This window comes from Onychostoma macrolepis, chromosome 03, assembly GCF_012432095.1.
Source record: "Onychostoma macrolepis isolate SWU-2019 chromosome 03, ASM1243209v1, whole genome shotgun sequence".
Classification (NCBI taxonomy): Eukaryota; Metazoa; Chordata; class Actinopteri; order Cypriniformes; family Cyprinidae; genus Onychostoma; species Onychostoma macrolepis.
In genome coordinates, this window is record NC_081157.1 from 40,883,387 (window position 1) to 40,902,406 (window position 19,020).

Genomic DNA, 19,020 nt, shown 5'->3' on the forward strand with positions numbered 1-19,020 from the left:
ATGGCGTACAAGACCCGTATTACGCCGACAGCCGCACGTAACGCGTGCTTTGCAAGAGTCGTCCATTCTTATAAGAAAAGTGCAATAAAATCTAATTTCTCATTTCATTATCTATCTATCTGTATCACACAAACACAACTCAGACAAATTGTTTCAGTATAATTATATTATATCATATCATATCATATCATCATCATTTAATTCAATGTAGTACCTGAAACTCTAATTACACAGAGTGGGAAACATTGTCCACCTTAACACACGGTCCCAGCACAGACAGACAGAGAGAGAAGAGAAAAGAGAGAGAAGGCACAATAAGAGGTTTAAATAAAGGGTAAAAGGGAGGCGCACGGGGCAAATGGAGAGAAAGCAAATCATACCACATGATCTGTAGGATCAAGAAGAGAACAACTGAAAAAGCTGAGACAGAACTGGAGAAACAAAACAGGAAAATACCAATGCAGGCACTGAACTGGATGGCAGACACCGCAAAAAGACTGATCGAGGCACAAAATCAAGAATGACTGGCACAAAACGAGAGGGAATTACAGTTAACAACACGAAAAGGCACAAGAAGAAAGGGGCTCTTTATCTTTTTTTTCCTTTTCAAAAGTTTTCCTGAAATCTCTGGAAACCGAAGCAAAGTTTGAAGGAGACAGAGTGAGATTAGAAGAGATATAAAAGGCACAAAAAATTAGAAACAGAAAACAGATTTTGGAGAACAAATATTGTGTGTTCATATAGTAAACAACAAAAATAAATGCATTTTGAAACAAACAAACAAAAAAATAATACTATTATTAGGACAATTATTAAATTCTAATTATCATCATCAGTTATTATCATTTTCGTATTCAATAACAATTTCTCTTTTAAACCAAAGGACATTCTCTCTCCCTCCTCTGGACTCTAGCTTTGAAATAAACACAACAATAAACCCAAAGACTGTAAAGCTAAAAGGAAGGGTAGGATATAAAGACAGAGAGGGAGAAAGAGAGGGAGAGCAGAGGAGCTGGGTGACAGATCAGGACTCTGAGGTAATAATGGAGTCTATGGAGATGTTTAATACGCTAATTAACCTTAAGAAGTAATACTACTGGACTTCAGAGGACTGGGCTTGCTTGTTTTTGGCAAAACTGGACGTTGTTAAGCCCGAGGCAATGCCTGCTACTGAACTAGCAAAATCAGTACAATTGAAATGAACAGGAAAAAAATTACTACTTTGTGACATTCGCAGTTTGTCAGTGGCAGAACAAAAAGAAAACAACTTAAAAAGCTCCAGTAATAATAATAATAGTAGTAATAATAATAACAAGAGTGCTGGTGGGTAACAATCTCTGAACAATTGAAAATTTCCGCTCACCTGAGGGGAAAAACAAACTCCTTTCGTATAAGTGCGAAGGGTCAAAGAATACTAGACATCTGAATAATCAATAAGTGAGTCCGACACTGTAATGACTTGAAGGACTCTTGAAGTTGCTAAAACACGACACCAGCTCAGTGGCGGCGCTGACACTTTTGTACCTTCCTATGCAGCAGCAATAGAGGAGGAACATTCGCACTGACAAACACTGGAGAACAAATTAGTAAAAGCTGACCAACGTTTTCACAACGCACCTCCAATTTAGTGTAGTACCGTTACTTAGTGTTTAAAAAAAATAAAATAAAAATGTACCGTCAGTATCATATATGCTTATGTGTTTGGGCGTCTCTCTCTCTTTCTCTCCATCTCTCTCTCACACTGTGAAAGCTCATGTTTAATAGTGTTAATAACTCGGTCGCTCAGTTCTTCCGCTGGAGAATACTGAAAATACTGATTGTGAAGGGCTCTCCTCTTCCTCCTCTATCCCACCTCGTTGTTTTCCCCTTTTAGAAGAAGGAATACTGGTTGTCGATGGCTCTCGCTCTCCCTCCTTCTCGCTCCTCGCCCTCCACCCCTTCCAGCTGGAGGAGAGGCGGCTCACGCTCCCGTTCCTCGCACTCCTCCGCTCCGCTGCTTGCTCCGCCTCCTCCGGCGGCCTCCGTCTCGCTCCCTCGTTCCTGCGGCGGGGTTGGGGGCGGAGGGCGTCCCGGAGGCAGAGGGGGAGGAGGTGGCTGAGGAGGACTACGGGGTCTGCTGGTCAAGTCTGAGAACAGCAACAGAGAGGAGAACCGGCAGAAAAGGAGAGAGGGGTGAGAATTAAATGTGTACAAGAGTAATGACAATAAGATGCAAAGTTTGAGGAGAAAACCTCAGCTATGACACATGCTAGTAATGGAAACGGTCAACGACTGTTTGGACCCTGCCTCCACTAAACAGCTGTAAAGAGTCACTGATTGATTGAAACATCCTAAATCACATTTAATAAAGATTACAATTAACGCAAGCTATAGTGAGCACATGTTAAATGAATGTGTTACCCTGCGACACACATTTCAGGATGGATGTGTGCAACTGAAACCCAGCTGTGAATGAGGAAGTTAAGCAGACAGATGTGCACTGAAGTGAACGGATGACCTGTCGCTACTCTTTTTCTGTCTTATTCTAACAAGCTTCCTCTTCCTCACATTTCCTCAAAATGTTTCCCTCAATTTACTCTTTCATCTCCTATCACAGTTGCGGTGAAATAAAAATGGACACTTTTAGGTTCTTAATACAGTTTCCTCATCTTATTATGCAAATGTAAAAAAAAAAAAAAACTGAATTTTTTTATATTTGCATAATTTGTGGAAATGTAGTATCTCCCCACATTTTCCTCATTAAATTTATTATTTCACTAGGAAATGAACTAAAAGTTTAGGGTCTGTACGTTTTTTTAAAGTTGTTGTTTTAAAGAAATTAATAGTTTCAACAAAAGACATTAAATTAAAGGTTTAAAATGACATTAAAAAGAACTTTCTATTCATCAAACAAATGAAAAGTTTACAGAAAATACGAAGCAGCACAGATGTTTTCAACATTGATGAGCAGCATATTACACTAGTCAACATTTGAAGTGGATCAAAAGCTTTCATCAAAGTTGTCCTAAAACCTAAAATCAAAATGCGTTCTTGTCTTAGGACAACTTTGATGAACTTTTCTGATCCACTTCAAATATTGACTAGTGTAAAAAATTTCTGAAGGATCATGTGATACTGAAGACTGAAGTAATGATGCTGAAAATTTAGCTTTGCCATCACAGGAATAAATTACATTTTAAAATATACTAAAATAGAAAACGGTTGTTTTAAATTGTAATATTTCACAATATCACAATTTGACTATTTTTGATCAAATAAAAGCAGCCTTGCTGACATTTTATAAAAGTGAAATGGGCTGCAACTGCTTAAGGTACAATAATTTAGTTTCACATGACCATTTCCTTTCTTTATCTGACTCGAGCTGTTTTTGGTGCTGTACCTTTAATATTTTTGTGTGTTTAATTTGCTAACCCCCATGTACCAGCATGATTTTATTTCCTTCTTTCAGACCTTCTCTGTCTATCTCTCTCTGTTGAATCTGGTCTCACTTACACACAGTCAGAGATGGGGGTTGATGGAGAGTCGGGGTGGCGCGTGGTGATGACATCACAGACTGTGGGGCGGCTGCCTGCCCTTTCCCGGCCTGCGAAGATGACCCAACGACAAACAACAACAGAAACAGCCAATCAGAGCTCTGATATGCACTATGGAGAAAGCCAGAGGCTGAAGCGGGACGAGAGGAGGGAGATGAGCAGAGGTACGGTATGAATTAGTATGTGACCGGAGATCAAAATGAAGGAAGGCAATGGCGATGGAAAGAACATAGATTCATGTTAGAAAGAAGACTGGAAGATAGTAGAAGAATAGGAGAAAATATGCACTGAAAGATAAGTATAGATTTAGCGTCTAAGTGATAGAAAGTGTTGAGAACATGAGGAGGAAATAGTAGGTAAGGTGAGCTGAGGAATGTTTTGAACGTTTCGGGAGGAGTTTAGTGGGGTAATATATCAGGTCAAGCACACAAAAATCAAATGATAAGACAATCATTGTCAAAAAGCAAGAGCAAAGCCATGCACAGCCAGCCAACAGCAGACTCTGGCAGCAGCGATGGATCCGTGGACCGTGCGTGCTCGAGTAGTCATAGCAGATGCTTGCATAAAGTGTCCTTTAAAAAGCATGCCGTGACAGGAAGTGATCTCACACATGGGGTGATCCCACATTTAGTCATATCTCTGTGACAGGTGCGAACAACTCATGCAGTGGCCATGTTGTTTATGAATACACACACATACACAAATACACATATGATCACTCTCCAGATTCATCCCACTCACATGACACACACAAGCTCAGTGCCAAAGACTGTGTGTGTCACTAAAATCTTCCCAGGATTCAAAACAATCAAACTGACAGAGGACGCCTTCTAAGAAATATTTCTTGTTATTTTTTTCCTTTTATGGGACCACCAGGATCTCCCCCAAAACAGCTGTTTAACCTTAAATTTGTGTCTATATTAGGGCTGTCAACTGATTTAAATAATGTGATTAATTGCATCACTTTGTCATAGTTAATGCAATCATACTACTCTGACAATATTTCTGAAATGGTATAAAATGCACAGGAAATGCAAACATATGATAACATTTGATATAATATTTCAATAGTAAAATAAGTTGAGTCATAGTTTATGGATAGTTATGTCACGTGTGTAAGTCCAGACTCGTGTATGCATTAACACTTCTATGCATGGCAGTGATTCACTCGTTGGTGATATTTCACTCCTTGAGTATCAATAATAATTGAATTTCACTATGCTAAGAATGCAAATGACTTTACCTTTTGCAAAATATATCATCTGGGTTTCATTTATGAATAAATAACCTACAAAAGGGTCTTTCTCCATCATTTAAAATGGCTGCTCTGGTAGAGACTTGCATCAAATCAGTTTCAATCAAAGTTTCTGAGCAGTGTTTAAAAATAACTCAAATAGAATTTGACTTATTAAATTGTCAAATTATAAATGCTAACAACGATTTCTTTAAAAAAAAAAAAAAAAAAAAAAAAAACATCGTTATACATTTAATCACAAGTATTACATTTAAAAACCCCTTGTATAATTCAGTGTATAAAATATCAATTAGTCAAATAAGCTAATAAACAATGTGTTATTTGATTTTTATATTTCAAGTTTACCAGTAGTATGGAATGGATATTCCAATCACAAAAAAAAGAGTTAACATTAGGATGACAACCTTTCCATTATATTTTTATTTAACAAACATACCGGTTTCAAAATATGAAGGAAAATGAAAATTTTTAAATAAAACTCCCATTTCTGCTTTACAGCTGCTGTAATACAACTATAATTAAAGGGGTCATGTACTGAGAAATCAAAATTCCCTTGATCTTTTGACAGATAAGATTGTACTATAAAAACATCCTGTTAAGTTTCAGCATACAAAACTTTCTCGTTAGTCTAAAAACAGCTTATACTGAAGCCAATCTGCCAAAACAATAGTGGAATGTACCACTGTTTGATGTAATAGCATGGATAAGCAAAGCCTCAGCAGAAGATGATCAACGCCTGCTTCTACATCACTGCCTGTTTTGCCCCGCCCACCGATTCGTGCACGTAGTGTAAATAACGAGAAAGGCAAACGCAGGTCTACGCAAATGATAAAGATTCTCCGGAGACAACAAGACGCTGTACAGTGCCAAGTTTTCAAAAAACACAGTCTTTGCATTGCCTTCCTTCTGATCCCAACGTTAGGAAAGAATGAATGAACTTTATTTTTAATGAAGATCCAGACCACATCAGTAAGAACTTGGTCCTTTGTTCACTTCATTTTACAGTGGATTCGTTTACAAAAAAGGCACAATTTGACACAGGATTTTCAGAAAGATTGAAACTAAAAGATGATGCTGTGCTGACTATATTGGATTAACTGTTTTTATTACGTGGTCACTATTGCTTTGTCTGTTATTACAGATTGTTTGATATGTACTGAGTATTTATGCGTTTTTAACCTAAATTACAGCAGCGTACATCTATGAAAACTGCAAAACTATTAGCTAATCATAGCATTGGGTGTTTACAATCTGCCACGCCTAGCGTACTGATGAGGGGTGTCAAAACAGGACAGAAAATATTACCTCTAATTTACTTCTAAATTATGATGATTTTTGATGTAACAGTTTTGATAACATTATAAATGGACCTCAGGGAATAGTACAAAATAAAAAAGGCAGTTCATGACCCTTTAAATATTTTTAACATTTGAACAAGTCTCAGAAATATAGTCAATGTATTTATATCCATTTTTTTTATCCATTCAGCTGTTCTGAGGGAGATGCAAGTAGCACCTGTGATCACTTAACCTGCCTGTGCACTCACAAATTATCTGGCATCTAAAAATGCAGCGTTTCCCTGTTATCTATGCTCTGTTGTAAACCCTCACGCCTTAAAATTGAGCCCAGCCTTCCATACCTGGTTGCCGGACATTCGTGGCCCCCACAAAGCTGATGAGGGTGACATCAGAGGCACCCCCAGACTCCAGAGGAATGGGGTGCACACGGAAATGCTCCAGCATGTCAAAAATGGACTGGAACCAGAGATGCTGCACACGACACTGTCCATCCTCATTCAGGGAGAGACGCAAGTGCTGAGAGGAAGATGCCAGAGCAGAAGAGGTAGTGGTTTTGAGACAAACACATACTGATATTCCTCATCAGATGTACACTGCCACTCAAAAGTTTGAAAGTAACAATTATATATATGCAGCATTGGTGAGCAAAAAAAAAACTTTTACACTATTTTGTAAATAATCACTCCCATTGGCATTTACCTTTGCTTTGCCCTGGAAATTGAAGGTGAGGACATACTCCCCACGCCGTGTCTCACTCTGCCTCACAAGGAACACTCCATGGCTGGCCAAGCCGCCCGCCAGCACCAGCTGGGCTGCCTTAAGACGGGAGAGCGTGCCGTGGAACCACTGACACTCACTCAGAGGATGTTCCACCGTCTCTGGAACGGAACCTTCGGAGAACAGGAACGACCCTGTGGAAAACAAGGAGAAAACTGAATACCTGTGATCTCTGAGTTAATGTCAGTAGCTGGGATTCCATTCTATACACTATATGGACAAAAGTATTGGGATACCTGACCATTAGGGACTTTAATGACATCACGTTCTAATATATATATAGAATGTGATATATTAAGAAGGTGGCTTCCCATCACAGTACCACACTTGAAATTCTCTTAGCTCTTCAGAACGACCCATTTTTTCCACAAATGTTTGGGTCTGATTAAAACACTTAAATTCAGTAATTAAGTGGTGTGTCCCAATATTTTTGTCCATATAGTGTTTTTACCTGGATTTTACAAAAAAAACAGATGAGCCATGTTACAAAATTTTCTCAGAGAAGACAATGTGAGATCAATATCATTGCAATTACAATACATATTTTTAAAGGCCGTTTTCTCAAAATGAGTTTTTTCTCCTACACTGAGCCATAAATCTCCACTTCAGTAGCACTTACACACACCAAACTTTACATTTAAAAAAAAAACATATGCTCAAATGAACAGCTTAGAATAAGATCAATAAATAAAAATAAATAGGGTGAATTTGTATTTCATGCTGACTTTAATGAAATAGCAACAATGGCTTTCACAGTGGCTAAAACTTTTTTTCCTTAAGTAATGAGTTTGTTTAACACATGGGATGGGAATATAGTTCTCTCAATATTCCTGTTTTTGCATAAATTAAATTTGAAACTTAAAACTTTGACTTCTGTGCCCTATTTAATCATTAAATGTTTTAAAAAATATAAAATTATTAAATATTATTAAAATATAATCAGGATCAGGGTAACATAGATGTCTTCATGGTCTCTACCAATGTGTGTGTGTGTTTTGCATAACGCAGCACCTGTGGCATCAGGAGTTTCTGCAAAAGGTGTGCCAAGACCGGCTCCGCCCCCACCAAGCAGTCGACTGTCTGATTCATCAAGAGGGGCGCGGGGTGGCAACTCAGGAGGTAGAGGCTCCAGTTGAGGAGAACCACCAACTCCACCATAGCACACTACAGTGAAAACACAGAAAATAACAAGTCCATCACCATCTGAAGTTACGGTCCCACTTTATATTAGGTGGCCTTAACTACTGTGTACTTACATTTAAATGAATAATTTGGTACAATGCACTTATTGTGTACATACGTGTGTTTACATTGTACTTATATTTAAAAAATATCTATATGTAATTACATCTGTAATTAATTTCTGTAATTACATTTATAATTACACTGTTGACCCACCCTTAAACCTACCCATACCACCAAACCTGTCCCTAACCTTACCCATATCCCACCTCTATAGCAGCAAATGTGTTTTGCAATACAGTATGAACACAATAAGTACATTATTTTTTGATGTAAGTACATAGTAGTTAAGGCTACCTAATATAAAGTGTGACCGTAGTTACTGATAAATATTTGTATTCATCTATACTGCTAAATATAAATAATTCAATTCAGGATCAGATGCTTGTTAATCACAAAATTGCTCCACTCTATTTAAGCAGTTTTGAGGGCTGGCAAACATCACGCAAGCACAAGTCCCATGACACATACTGTCCTGAATGCAGCTGACCACTTCATGGTGACATCATCTCCAAACGCTTACCTTGAGACAGGCGGTCGTTGAATTCTGGTGTACTGCTGAGGTCGGTGAGGGCACTGCCACACACTCCCTCAACATCCTCTTGCTCACTGATGAGAAGGGTCAAGGAGTGCATTTGAGAGTTTTGATTGCCATACATGCAAGCAAACTACTAAGAACAATCTCATTATAACCTTTAAATGTACATTGTGGTTTCACTTTTTTGAATGATTCGAAACAAAGTCTTACCTCAAACAAATGGCGTTTCTGATGTCACTAAGCCAAGCTCTCATCTGAACCGCATCTCTGGTCTCGATCACGTACTGCACCTGACCTTCCAACTGAGAAAAACACAAACAGATCAAATGTGCTGATATGCAACGTGGTTATTTTTTTAATGATATGGATCTTGGAGAGCAACACAGGATGCGAAAGTGACGCACAATCACAATTTTGAATAAAATATATAAGAATTCTATTATATTTGTATAAAAATATACTTAGTGGTGGTGAACGTTGCTTTTTAACCACCAAAAGAGTTTAATTTCTAATACAAGAGGCATGAAATATATTTTAATTAATTTACAATATAACCTTTTCATCCTGTAATTTATCTATACAACAAATCTAGAAGTGATATTTAACCAAAACCCACTTTGTATGGTGAAATATAATTAGCAACAAAGCTCATCAAACATGCTGTATTTGTGTACAATGAGACATCAATGAGACATTAATGAGACATCAGATGACAGTGGCAAAAATATCTTTGTTATACATATGTAAAGCAAAGTTAAGGGACAGTTTTCACATCATTATTGCAGATTTGACTAACTTCTACAGACAAAAATAGAGGTGTGCTGACATACCTGCAGAAGGAAGGTGTTCTCTTTGTCTGGCACCTCTATGGCTGTAGTGCTCCTCACATCAACAATAGAGCAGCATGGGGCAGTCAGTCTGGGCTTGGAGGACTAGAAGTATTCAAAAACATCAAATTATATAAATGGTTTATAATTTAAGCTATAATAATACAAATAGCTAAATAAATATACATACACTACTGTTCAATAGTTTGGAGTCAATAAGATGTTTTGCAAGAAATTATAACTTTTATTCAACTATATCAGAATCGATCCATGAATCGATTCTGCAACAATTTATTGTCCCAGCCATAGTATTTATAATATTACAAAAGATCTCAAAGAACTGCTTTTCTTTTGAACTTTCTATTCATCTAAGAATTGTGAAGAATAGTATCACAGTTTCAACAAAAATATTAAAGCAGCACAACTATTTTCAACATTGATAATAAGAAAAAAATGTTTCTTTAGAACCAAATCAAATATGCTGAATATTAGAGTGATTTCTAAAGGATCATGTGACGGTGAAGACTGGAGTAATGGCTGCTATAAATTCAACTTTCCAATTGGAGGAATATATTACATTTTAAAACATATTCAAATAGTAAAGGGCCTGTCTTAAGTATAATAATATCTCACAATATTAACGTTTTATTGTATTTTTGATCAAATAAATGCAGCCTTGGAGGCTTCTTTCAAAAACATCACACTGACCTCAAACTTATGAACAATGGCAGTGCATATGTAAATAAATACTGTATGTAAATACAAATTTCCACAGTTTACATAAGAGCAGTAATCATCTTAACTCACCTTAGGTGGGATGTAAAACTCCAGGAAATACTCCAGCCCTCCATCCCCTCCGTCCTTATCTCGTTCTTTCAGAACTAGACGGCACTTGTGCCAACGCATCCCCCTTCCGCCTGCAGCTCCTCCCAAGGCCGTGGGATGTCCTGACGTTGTGCTGTCTGTGCCGTGGTGCAGCAGTCCAAAGGGAAATCCTGGGAAACCATGAGTGCTGGCAAACTCGTCCGAAGACGAGGACACAGTTACACCTCCCTCCCGTACCAGCCTGCCCATCTTCCTCGTGGCACCGATGCTGCTTGGTGGTAGCGCCGAGGGCGACACGGCCGAGGAAGATGGAGCTGCGGCAGACAGAGTCGGCGGCGGTGAACGAGACAGTCGCAGTTTCTCCAACCGGTAACTCCACTTCTCCTTCTCCCCATCGCCGTTGCTTCTCCGCCAGTCACGGGCCTCGGAGAGTGAGAGGGAGGTGGCGCTACTGGAGGATGATGGGGGCAATGAAGAGGACGACGAGTGAGGGAGAGAGAGGGGAAGGGAGAGAGAGACAGGGAGAGATGGAGGAACGCCCTGCGAGCCAGAGTTCCTCTTGCCGTCTTGCAAGCCTGTAGTGTAGCTGTAACTGGAAGGAATTGGGGCGGAATTACCCGAGCTGCAGTTCTGAGGGGCGTCACTGGAGGAGCTGCGCCAGTGCAAGATGCCTCGCATGCTCCCTCGGACGCTGCGGCCCACGCTGCGCAAAGAGAACCGCTTTTTTAGTTTATTCTTGGAGTGACCCCCGATGGGTGTCCCATTGCCTTTTGACCCAGAGTTTGCTGGTGTGCCAAAGGGATTGGGGCATGTCGAAGTCTGGCTGAGATCGGCTCTATCCGAAGTCGTATCACCCTCGCCCACATTGTCCCTTGCTACTACATCCGTCTCCACCTCCTCTCCGGCGACAGGCCCCACCCAGCTGTCTTCCTCTTCTTCCAGGTCTTTGTATCCAGGTTGGTTATATTTGACCGTTATTCCCCTGTCCTCCCTCCGCCCATTATTCCCACCCATAGAGGAAGAGCATGACGAAGAGGAGGACGGTGGGAGAATCTGAGTATGAGCATACGAGTCTTGAAATGTTCCGGCGCTCTGAAATCGCTCTGTGCCGCGGCCCTCCTGGGTCAAGACCGGTTTGGGCGCAGCCCGTGTGTGAGTAGGCGGGCATGGGGTGGAGGCTTCTGGAGGCAGCAGGGACGGAGATGCTGCATCCTCCTCCAGCGACGTAACGTCAGATTGGGCGACCCAGCTCACCGTTCCTTCCCTTCCGACACCGGTCCCCTCGAGCTCGCTCTCGAAATGTCGAACGAATCTGTCTGTAAAGCGGCGGCAAAACGCAGCTGCCGAATCAGGGGAGTAATGAGGGTTCTCCTGCAAGAAGGCCCGGAAATGCCGGGCGAAGTCACCGGCGGCTACTCGGGCGTGGAGCTCACAGAACTCGGTCCAGCTAAGGCAGGGAGACGGAGATGGTGTGGGTGTGTCGGATAACGATGACAAGGGCTGACTGACAGGAGTTGGAGGAGGCAAGGGTGGGGGTCTTGTAGAGAGGGGCAACAGTGATGGAGATGGAGGAGAAGGAGATGGAGATGGGGAGGGCGGAAGGGGAGACGAATTAGCCGCAGCCCGTGGACTGGGCGGGGTTAAGAGGGAGCCGTTCATGATTGACTAATAAGTGATCAATTTAAGACCAACCGATCCTCAAAGATGTCAGGATCGTTGCGAACAACATGCGTATGGGGGGCGCTCGATCTGCTCATCAGGCTACGCTTTTACAATAGACACGAATTTGGAAAACCTGACCGAAAAATTGGGCCTGAAAATGACTGATAATTGTGATAATAGTTTTCCCCCATTTAAAGAAAATTATTTGACTCTAAAATAGTTCACATTCTGCACAAAATGTGTAAACGTGTGTACGGGGAGTAACACTGAATTATGTCATGAGCTGCAGGATGAGCTGATAGTAGTTCTCAGTTGATCTCCGGTTTTAAGGCTCTGCGAGGATCCTGTGGTAGGGATTTGTGACCTAAATTTCAAATAAAGAGAGAAATAGATAAATTAATATTGTTTTCAACAAAAAAGCAATAATTAATAATAAATAACAATGTGGTCTTAACAAACAATTATTTAAAACAGAAGTTATAACAATATTACGGTTAAAGGTTCACCCAAAAATTTAAATTCAACATCATGGTCAGGTTACAAACCTGAATGAGGAGATATGGATAGAAAAATAACGCTATGAAGAGACTGAGGCTATCTTTCTGCTTCACTTTTTGTATTCCACAGAATAATGTCATACAGGCTTGGAATCTATCTTTCTATAAAAACACAAAGAATATGTAATAAATGATAACTTAAAAGTACATCTCTCTCGCCCAATGTAACCTCATGTCATGTAAACAAATGAAATGTGCTCATATATATTCTACAGAAATTTATATTGCAATGCTGTTAAAGCATAATCTAACAGGGTAGCATTTCCCAAAAACATCCTAAGCCAAAGTTGACCTTAGAATCATTGTCAATCAATGCAGCTACGATCAACTTAGGCCAACGATGCTCTTAGGAAACGCAGCACAGGAAATCTAGATTCTGTTTTTTAGCACAAATGTTTCCTACAAAAGTCAAATTGGCTTTAACAATTCCCACTTGGCATTACACGAATATTATAAGTCTAAAGCACAAGCTTTGCAGCACTTCCAATGCTGCAAATGTGAAATTTATACGTTTTAAGTGTCATGCACGAACGATGTTGATGAAAGCGTTGTTTTGCTTTGAGCTGTGAGACTCAATGCACCTGATATCTTAGGATAACTTGCTGAGCGCTAATTTCTCATTTATATTTTTAAAGAGCCGCATACATCCAACAACTGGAGCTTCTTGAGCATTTGAACCGAAACTAATCGAAACCGAGACATTGATATGAAATCAGTTGAGACGATTTACATAAGCGGAAGATGCTGTTATGATGCTCATAAGCCCCAGTGATAACTCACCATCTTCGGGCCAGTGTGTAACGCGAGGCCGGTGCAGTTAGCTGTAAAGAAAAACACACCAAGCATAAACGCCTGTCAATTGTATTTACAATAAAATTAAGCGATATGGGAAACCATACAAGGCCTAACAACGCACTTAGCCTAACTAGCTGCCTGAAAGAAGTTTAATTCTACAATACGCTCTCACGCTTGATAATGTCAACACACCAAGCTAACTCGGGCTAGCCAGTTAACTTTAGCTCATGACAACGCTGGCTAGTTTGCTAACGATCTCATGCAATAGAAACAAAATGTCAAATTAACTCACCTTTTTGCACAAAGACGCAATTTGTTCGCTGGCGTGGGTGAAATCCGAAAAAGATGAAGTGCAAATGTATATTGAACTAGCCTGGTGCTAACTAGCTAACCCAGCACTGCTAATAAATTATCAAGTTTGAGCTGCTGGTCAGCTAACGTTAGCTGGCTGTATTGCTAAGCAGGCAGTGTGTCTGTCAGTATTCAGATTAATATCCATTCCTCTCCGTCTAGCTGTCCCCTGTTGATGCTAAACTTATTGATGAATCATATGGTATCTATTTATTCATAAGGGCTTTGCAACTGCTCTTGTTGCAGGTATATGAATATTTCTCTGCCTGCTGTCCCAATCAGTCTCTCGCGATATAGTGGGAGAGGGTGTAGGTTGGGGGACAGGGAGTGTTGGAGAAGGGGGATTTTCAATGGGAGAGCAAACAAAATCTGAAGAAGAGGGATGTGCACTTTTTGGAGCAGCCACATTGGACAGTTGTGTAAAAAAAAAAGTAAAACAAGGATGATTGTCATATATGGAGGCTGTAATACACTGAATTTGAGATTGCTTCTTGATTATTTCAGTAAAAGAATGCTGTGCTCACTGAAAGCTATTGGAGGACTGAGAATATGAGAAATACTATGTGAAATACATATAAAATAATAATGTTTAACCCATCATAATTACATAATGTACTTTTGTGTATCTGAGTATATAATTATAGAATATTTGATTAATTTGATTCCAAAATCTCTGTCCTGCAACAGACTTTTTGGGACTTTTTTAACCCTGTGGTGCTTCCACTCCCCCTTTTACATTGTGTGTATTCAGAGCGTGTGTTACTGGAAAATTTGCAGGGAAACGTCAGCAGAATATTCTGTTTATTTTGGTTTTCATGAAAGAGGTAGGGAATTTGAGCTCTAAAGGGCAATAAAGCACAAATAAACATTCATTAGTTTTACGTACGCCGACTCTGCTTAAAGAAAACTTTCTTCTCCTCACACAGTAAACATTGCAGTCTCCTGGCAGAATAGAAGAAAAAAAAAGCCACTATTTTCCCACAGAATACTATATTCTTTAGGTATAGGTTAGGATGATGAGTTGTCATCAGAGATCAGCAGGGCTTTGCGACTTTAATGTGGTGTGAATTCAGTGTTAAATATATAGAATCTTTCTAGCAAAAGACACATTCATGACTGATTTTGATTATGATCTATAAGCCGTAGCCTCTTTTTTATATTTATGAGACCATCTGTAACATTTTCTTGAAATATTTTAATTTATTATTGTTTCAACCTCTAAACTGTCTTAATGAGAAGAATACCTATGTAAGTGCATTCTAAAATATTATAATTACATTGGTAATAAAACCTGATTATTATTATTATTATTATTGCTGTTGTTGTTGTTTACAAATCACTTTTTGGAAAGTGTGAAGTTGGCTGCTTACAATAACTGTTAATATGTATGCTGTCTATAAGCAGTAAGTGTGCCTTTCACTCATAATGACCAGATCCAGAAAGATCCAGAATGGGCAAGAACAGTGAAACAGCATTTACATGCAATAAATGAACACAGCTGTTATAAATCACCTTGGGTAGAACATTTATATATATTGAATCTTAAGAGTATTATTTGCAGGTAAAGTTTAATAGATTTGACTTTCTTCTTTTTTTTTTTTTTACTTTGGTGCTGCATACCAGAGTAGATCTTAAAGTACAAACAGCCCCATGTGCCGTGGCGATAAAAACCATCAGATTTCTTCAACAAACTGAATTGAGAGGTTGTTGACTGTAATCAGACATTCTTAATAAATAAAGCAGGAGATGCCATGAACTATTTAATTTATTATATATATACATACATATATATATATATATATATATTTTTTTTTTTTTTTTTTTGTATACATCACACCATTTGAAATGTATTAGAAAATCTTTGCAAGATTTACAAGGCCATTATCTCTAATATAAAAATGGCTATGCATGCTGTTTGAAGTTGTGAAATGACAAGAAATCATATTTTCTAATGGTTAATATTCTCTTGCAGTTTCACTCCCTCATGAACAGACAGGTGTATGTGACAAAAGAAACAATTGTCTCTCGTTCACGTGCCTTTAGTGCCCTCTATTGGCTACGGTTTAACAAAACAAGTTACCGCAAAATGACAAACTAGGCAAACAATACAGCTTTTATGAAAACATTTGTTCTCAATTTATTTATCTTGTAAACACGCTTGAATCATGTCAGTCTTTTACCGGGAAAGATATGAATGTCATTCCAGGCATATCATTGATCGTATGCTCTGGATGATAAAGATATGTAAATTAATAATTATACCTGGAAAATTCATTATGCTGGGGGGGGAAATCCAGCAATGAAATGGCAACAACAATCATCAAATATTATACAATGTTTTGTTTAATAATTTTTTTTTTTTTTTAAAAGCGTTATACGATTGACTGTCATAAATACATCCAATCTGTGTTTAAGTTACAGATTAACTTTTTATTTATTTATTTTTATTTTAAAGACTAGAATCCTACTTTCTGTATTTTGATCCTTTCATTGGTCAATAGACCCTTTTTGTGCCGACGTCACGATTACGTCACATTGCTAGAGATCCAGGTGGCGTGGTTGGATCTAGATCCAACTCCTCCCACCTTACATATACCTAAACCTACCCGTCTCCACCCCCTGATCCCTAAACCCACCCATCCCCACCCCTAAACCTACCATCTCCACACCCTAGATTTGGATCCAACCCCGCCCCCTGGATCTTTGTTCTGCAGAGAGGGGCTACTGGCTAGCTGGAGGCAAAACAAAGGCTGTGTTCGAAATGGCATACCTGCCTACTGCTTGCTGCTTACTGCCCAGTACACAGTGCATACTGCCTACTATTTTTTAAAGAATAGTGTGTGAAACAATATACAATAAGCAACAAATGTTTCAGAGTAGTATGTCACATGACAAACACTGAATATTAATTCAGCACAGCTGTCAAGGTTGTTAACTTACAAACAAATGTGCTAACCATTCTTTTTACAAAGGCTTGTTAAAAAGGCTTCATACCAGTAAACAATGCTATATTGCCCAATTGAACTCATTTCATAATTGATAAACTTTACATATTGGACAGAACTGAATCAACACTGAGCTGTCTTTAACTGAACAATGATATTTTTGGCAGTTACACTAAGTGGAAAAAGTAATATATTCTAGTAACACTAAGGGCAAATAATGATAAATTCTATTTACACTAAAATAACAACATTTTCTTTAGCAACAGGCATGTAAATAGTATTTAGGTGGCAGATATTTATACTTCAATACTGTAGTACATTATAAAACAGTATGCAATAACATACTGAGTGTAAATTGTAATATATACAGTATCTCACAGAAGTGAGTACACCCCTCACATTTTTGTAAATATTTTAGTATATCTTTTCATGTGACAACACTGAAGAAATTACACTAAACTGTCCCCTCAAAATAACTCAACACAGCCATTAATGTCTAAATCGCTGGCCATAAAAGTGAGTACACCCCTAAGTGAAAATGTCCAAATTGGGCCCAAAATGTCTGGCCACCATTATTTTCCAGCACTGGCTTAACCCTCTTGGGCATGGAGTTCACCAGAGCTTCACAGGTTGCCACTGGAGTCCTCTTCCATTGGATGTTAGAGACCTTGCGCTCCTCCACCTTCTGTTTGAGGATGCCCCACAGGTGCTCAATAGGGTTTAGGTCTGGAGACATGCTTGGCCAGTCCATCACCTTTACCCTCAGCTTCTTTAGCAAGGCAGTGGTCGTCTTGGAGGTGTGTTTGGGGTCGTTATCATGTAAGGGGATTGTGCTCTGCTTCAGTATGTCACAGTACATGTTGGCATTCATGGTTCCCTCAATGAACTGTAGCTCCCCAGTGCCGGCAGCGCTCATGCAGCCCCAGACCATGACACTCCCACCACCATGCTTGACTGTAGGCAAGACACACTTGTCTTTGTACTCTTCACCTGGTTGCCGCCACACACGCTTGATACCATCTGAACCAAATAAGTTTATCTTGGTCTCATCAGACCACAGGACATGGTTCCAGTAATCCATGTCCTTAGTCTGCTTGTCTTCAGCAAACTGTTTGTGGGCTTTCTTGTGCATCATCTTTAGAAGAGGCTTCCTTCTAGGACGACAGCCATGCAGACCAATTTGAGCACGTGCACTCAACTTCTTTGGTCGACCATGGCGAGGCCTGTTCTGAGTGGAACCTGTCCTGTTAAACCGCTGTATGGTCTTGGCCATCGTGCTGCAGCTCAGTTTCAGGGTCTTGGCAATCTTCTTATAGCCTACGCCATCTTTATGTAGAGCAACAATTCTTTTTTTCAGATCCTCAGAGAGTTCTTTGCCATGAGGTGCCATGTTGAACTTCCAGTGACCAGTATGAGAGAGTGAGAACGATAACACCAAATTTAACTCACCTGCTCCCCATTCACACCTGAGACCTTGTAACACTAACGAGTCAACGGGAGAGAAAATGGCTAATTGGGCCCAATTTGGACATTTTCACTTAGGAGTGTACTCACTTTTGTGGCCAGCGGTTTAGACATTAATGGCTGTGTGTTGAGTTATTTTGAGGGGACAGCAAATTTACACTATTATACAAGCTGTACACTCACTACTTTACATTGTAGCAAAGTGTCATTTCTTCAGTATTATCACATGAAAAGGTATAATAAAATATTTACAAAAATGTGAGGGGAGTAAATAAATTTTAGTAGATGAATGCCACTTTATTGGGACAAAAACCTACCTACAGCTAAGCATACATAACACTTTATTATTAATTAGGCATTTTATTTCCAATTTTCAAATATTTACTTAATTTTTATTGAAAATAAATGCCTTTCTGATCTGGTATGTGATGGGAAAAGGAGAAGCATGAGATTGACAAAAGCCCGAATTGAACTCGGGTTGATCTCGTCAAAAGCTCACATCTTTTACTCATTGCGCCACTAATACTACAGAAATACATGTGTCTTTTGCAGTGCTGTTTATCGCAGCCAGGCATTGGTGGGCAGAGTTTATGTAAATAGCCTCTGCCAACAAATTGATCTATTTGTCCTTAGAGTAAATACACTTGTTTCTTTTTAGACCTGCTTGACTGGGGAATTGAATTCTGTTTGCATAATTGAAGTATTATTTTATTTATATATTAAGTATTGCTGCAATATTATTATTACTTAATATCTTCGAAACAATCTAAGCGCTAGAGGTAAACGTCATTTTACTTGATCGGAAATGTGCCGCAGAGATTAAAGTACAATTTATGTCCTACTACTAACGATATTGTTTTTAGATACACAGCGATAGTTTATAGTTTACATGTATTTGTATATACGTATATACAAGTCTTATATTTAGCCTATAATTACTATTCCCCGCCT

General features: G+C 39.1%; 1 protein-coding gene across 2 annotated transcripts; it reads right to left on the bottom strand.

Annotated features, from left to right (window-relative positions):
- Nucleotides 1–51: 51 nt before the first annotated feature.
- On the bottom strand, nucleotides 52–13,991 carry sh2b1 (SH2B adaptor protein 1). Of its 2 annotated transcripts, XM_058770631.1 has the most exons (11): nucleotides 13,602–13,991; nucleotides 13,295–13,335; nucleotides 10,278–12,321; nucleotides 9,474–9,575; nucleotides 8,854–8,945; nucleotides 8,629–8,714; nucleotides 7,875–8,027; nucleotides 6,786–6,997; nucleotides 6,428–6,602; nucleotides 3,493–3,583; nucleotides 52–2,126 (listed from the first exon to the last, which is right to left on the bottom strand). In XM_058770631.1, exons 3-11 carry the CDS (start codon nucleotides 11,952–11,954, stop codon nucleotides 2,105–2,107), a joined length of 2,610 nt encoding a protein of 869 aa, XP_058626614.1. In that variant the 5' UTR covers nucleotides 11,955–12,321; nucleotides 13,295–13,335; nucleotides 13,602–13,991; the 3' UTR covers nucleotides 52–2,104. The 2 variants fall into 2 exon arrangements, with proteins under 2 accessions (XP_058626614.1, XP_058626615.1); XM_058770632.1 differs by lacking the exon at nucleotides 13,295–13,335.
- Nucleotides 13,992–19,020: the final 5,029 nt, after the last annotated feature.

What these genes read in the sequence shown, in the direction of transcription:
- sh2b1 (XM_058770632.1), bottom strand. Translation starts at nt 11,954, where the DNA reads ATGAACGGCTCCCTCTTAACCCCGCCCAGTCCACGGGCTGCGGCTAAT. An exon ending in AGAAACGCCATTTGTTTGAG is followed by an intron (nt 8,715 to 8,853) that starts GTAAGACTTTGT and finishes CCTTCTCATCAG; the next exon opens with TGAGCAAGAGGATGTTGAGG. An exon ending in CAACGACCGCCTGTCTCAAG is followed by an intron (nt 8,028 to 8,628) that starts GTAAGCGTTTGG and finishes TTTTCACTGTAG; the next exon opens with TGTGCTATGGTGGAGTTGGT.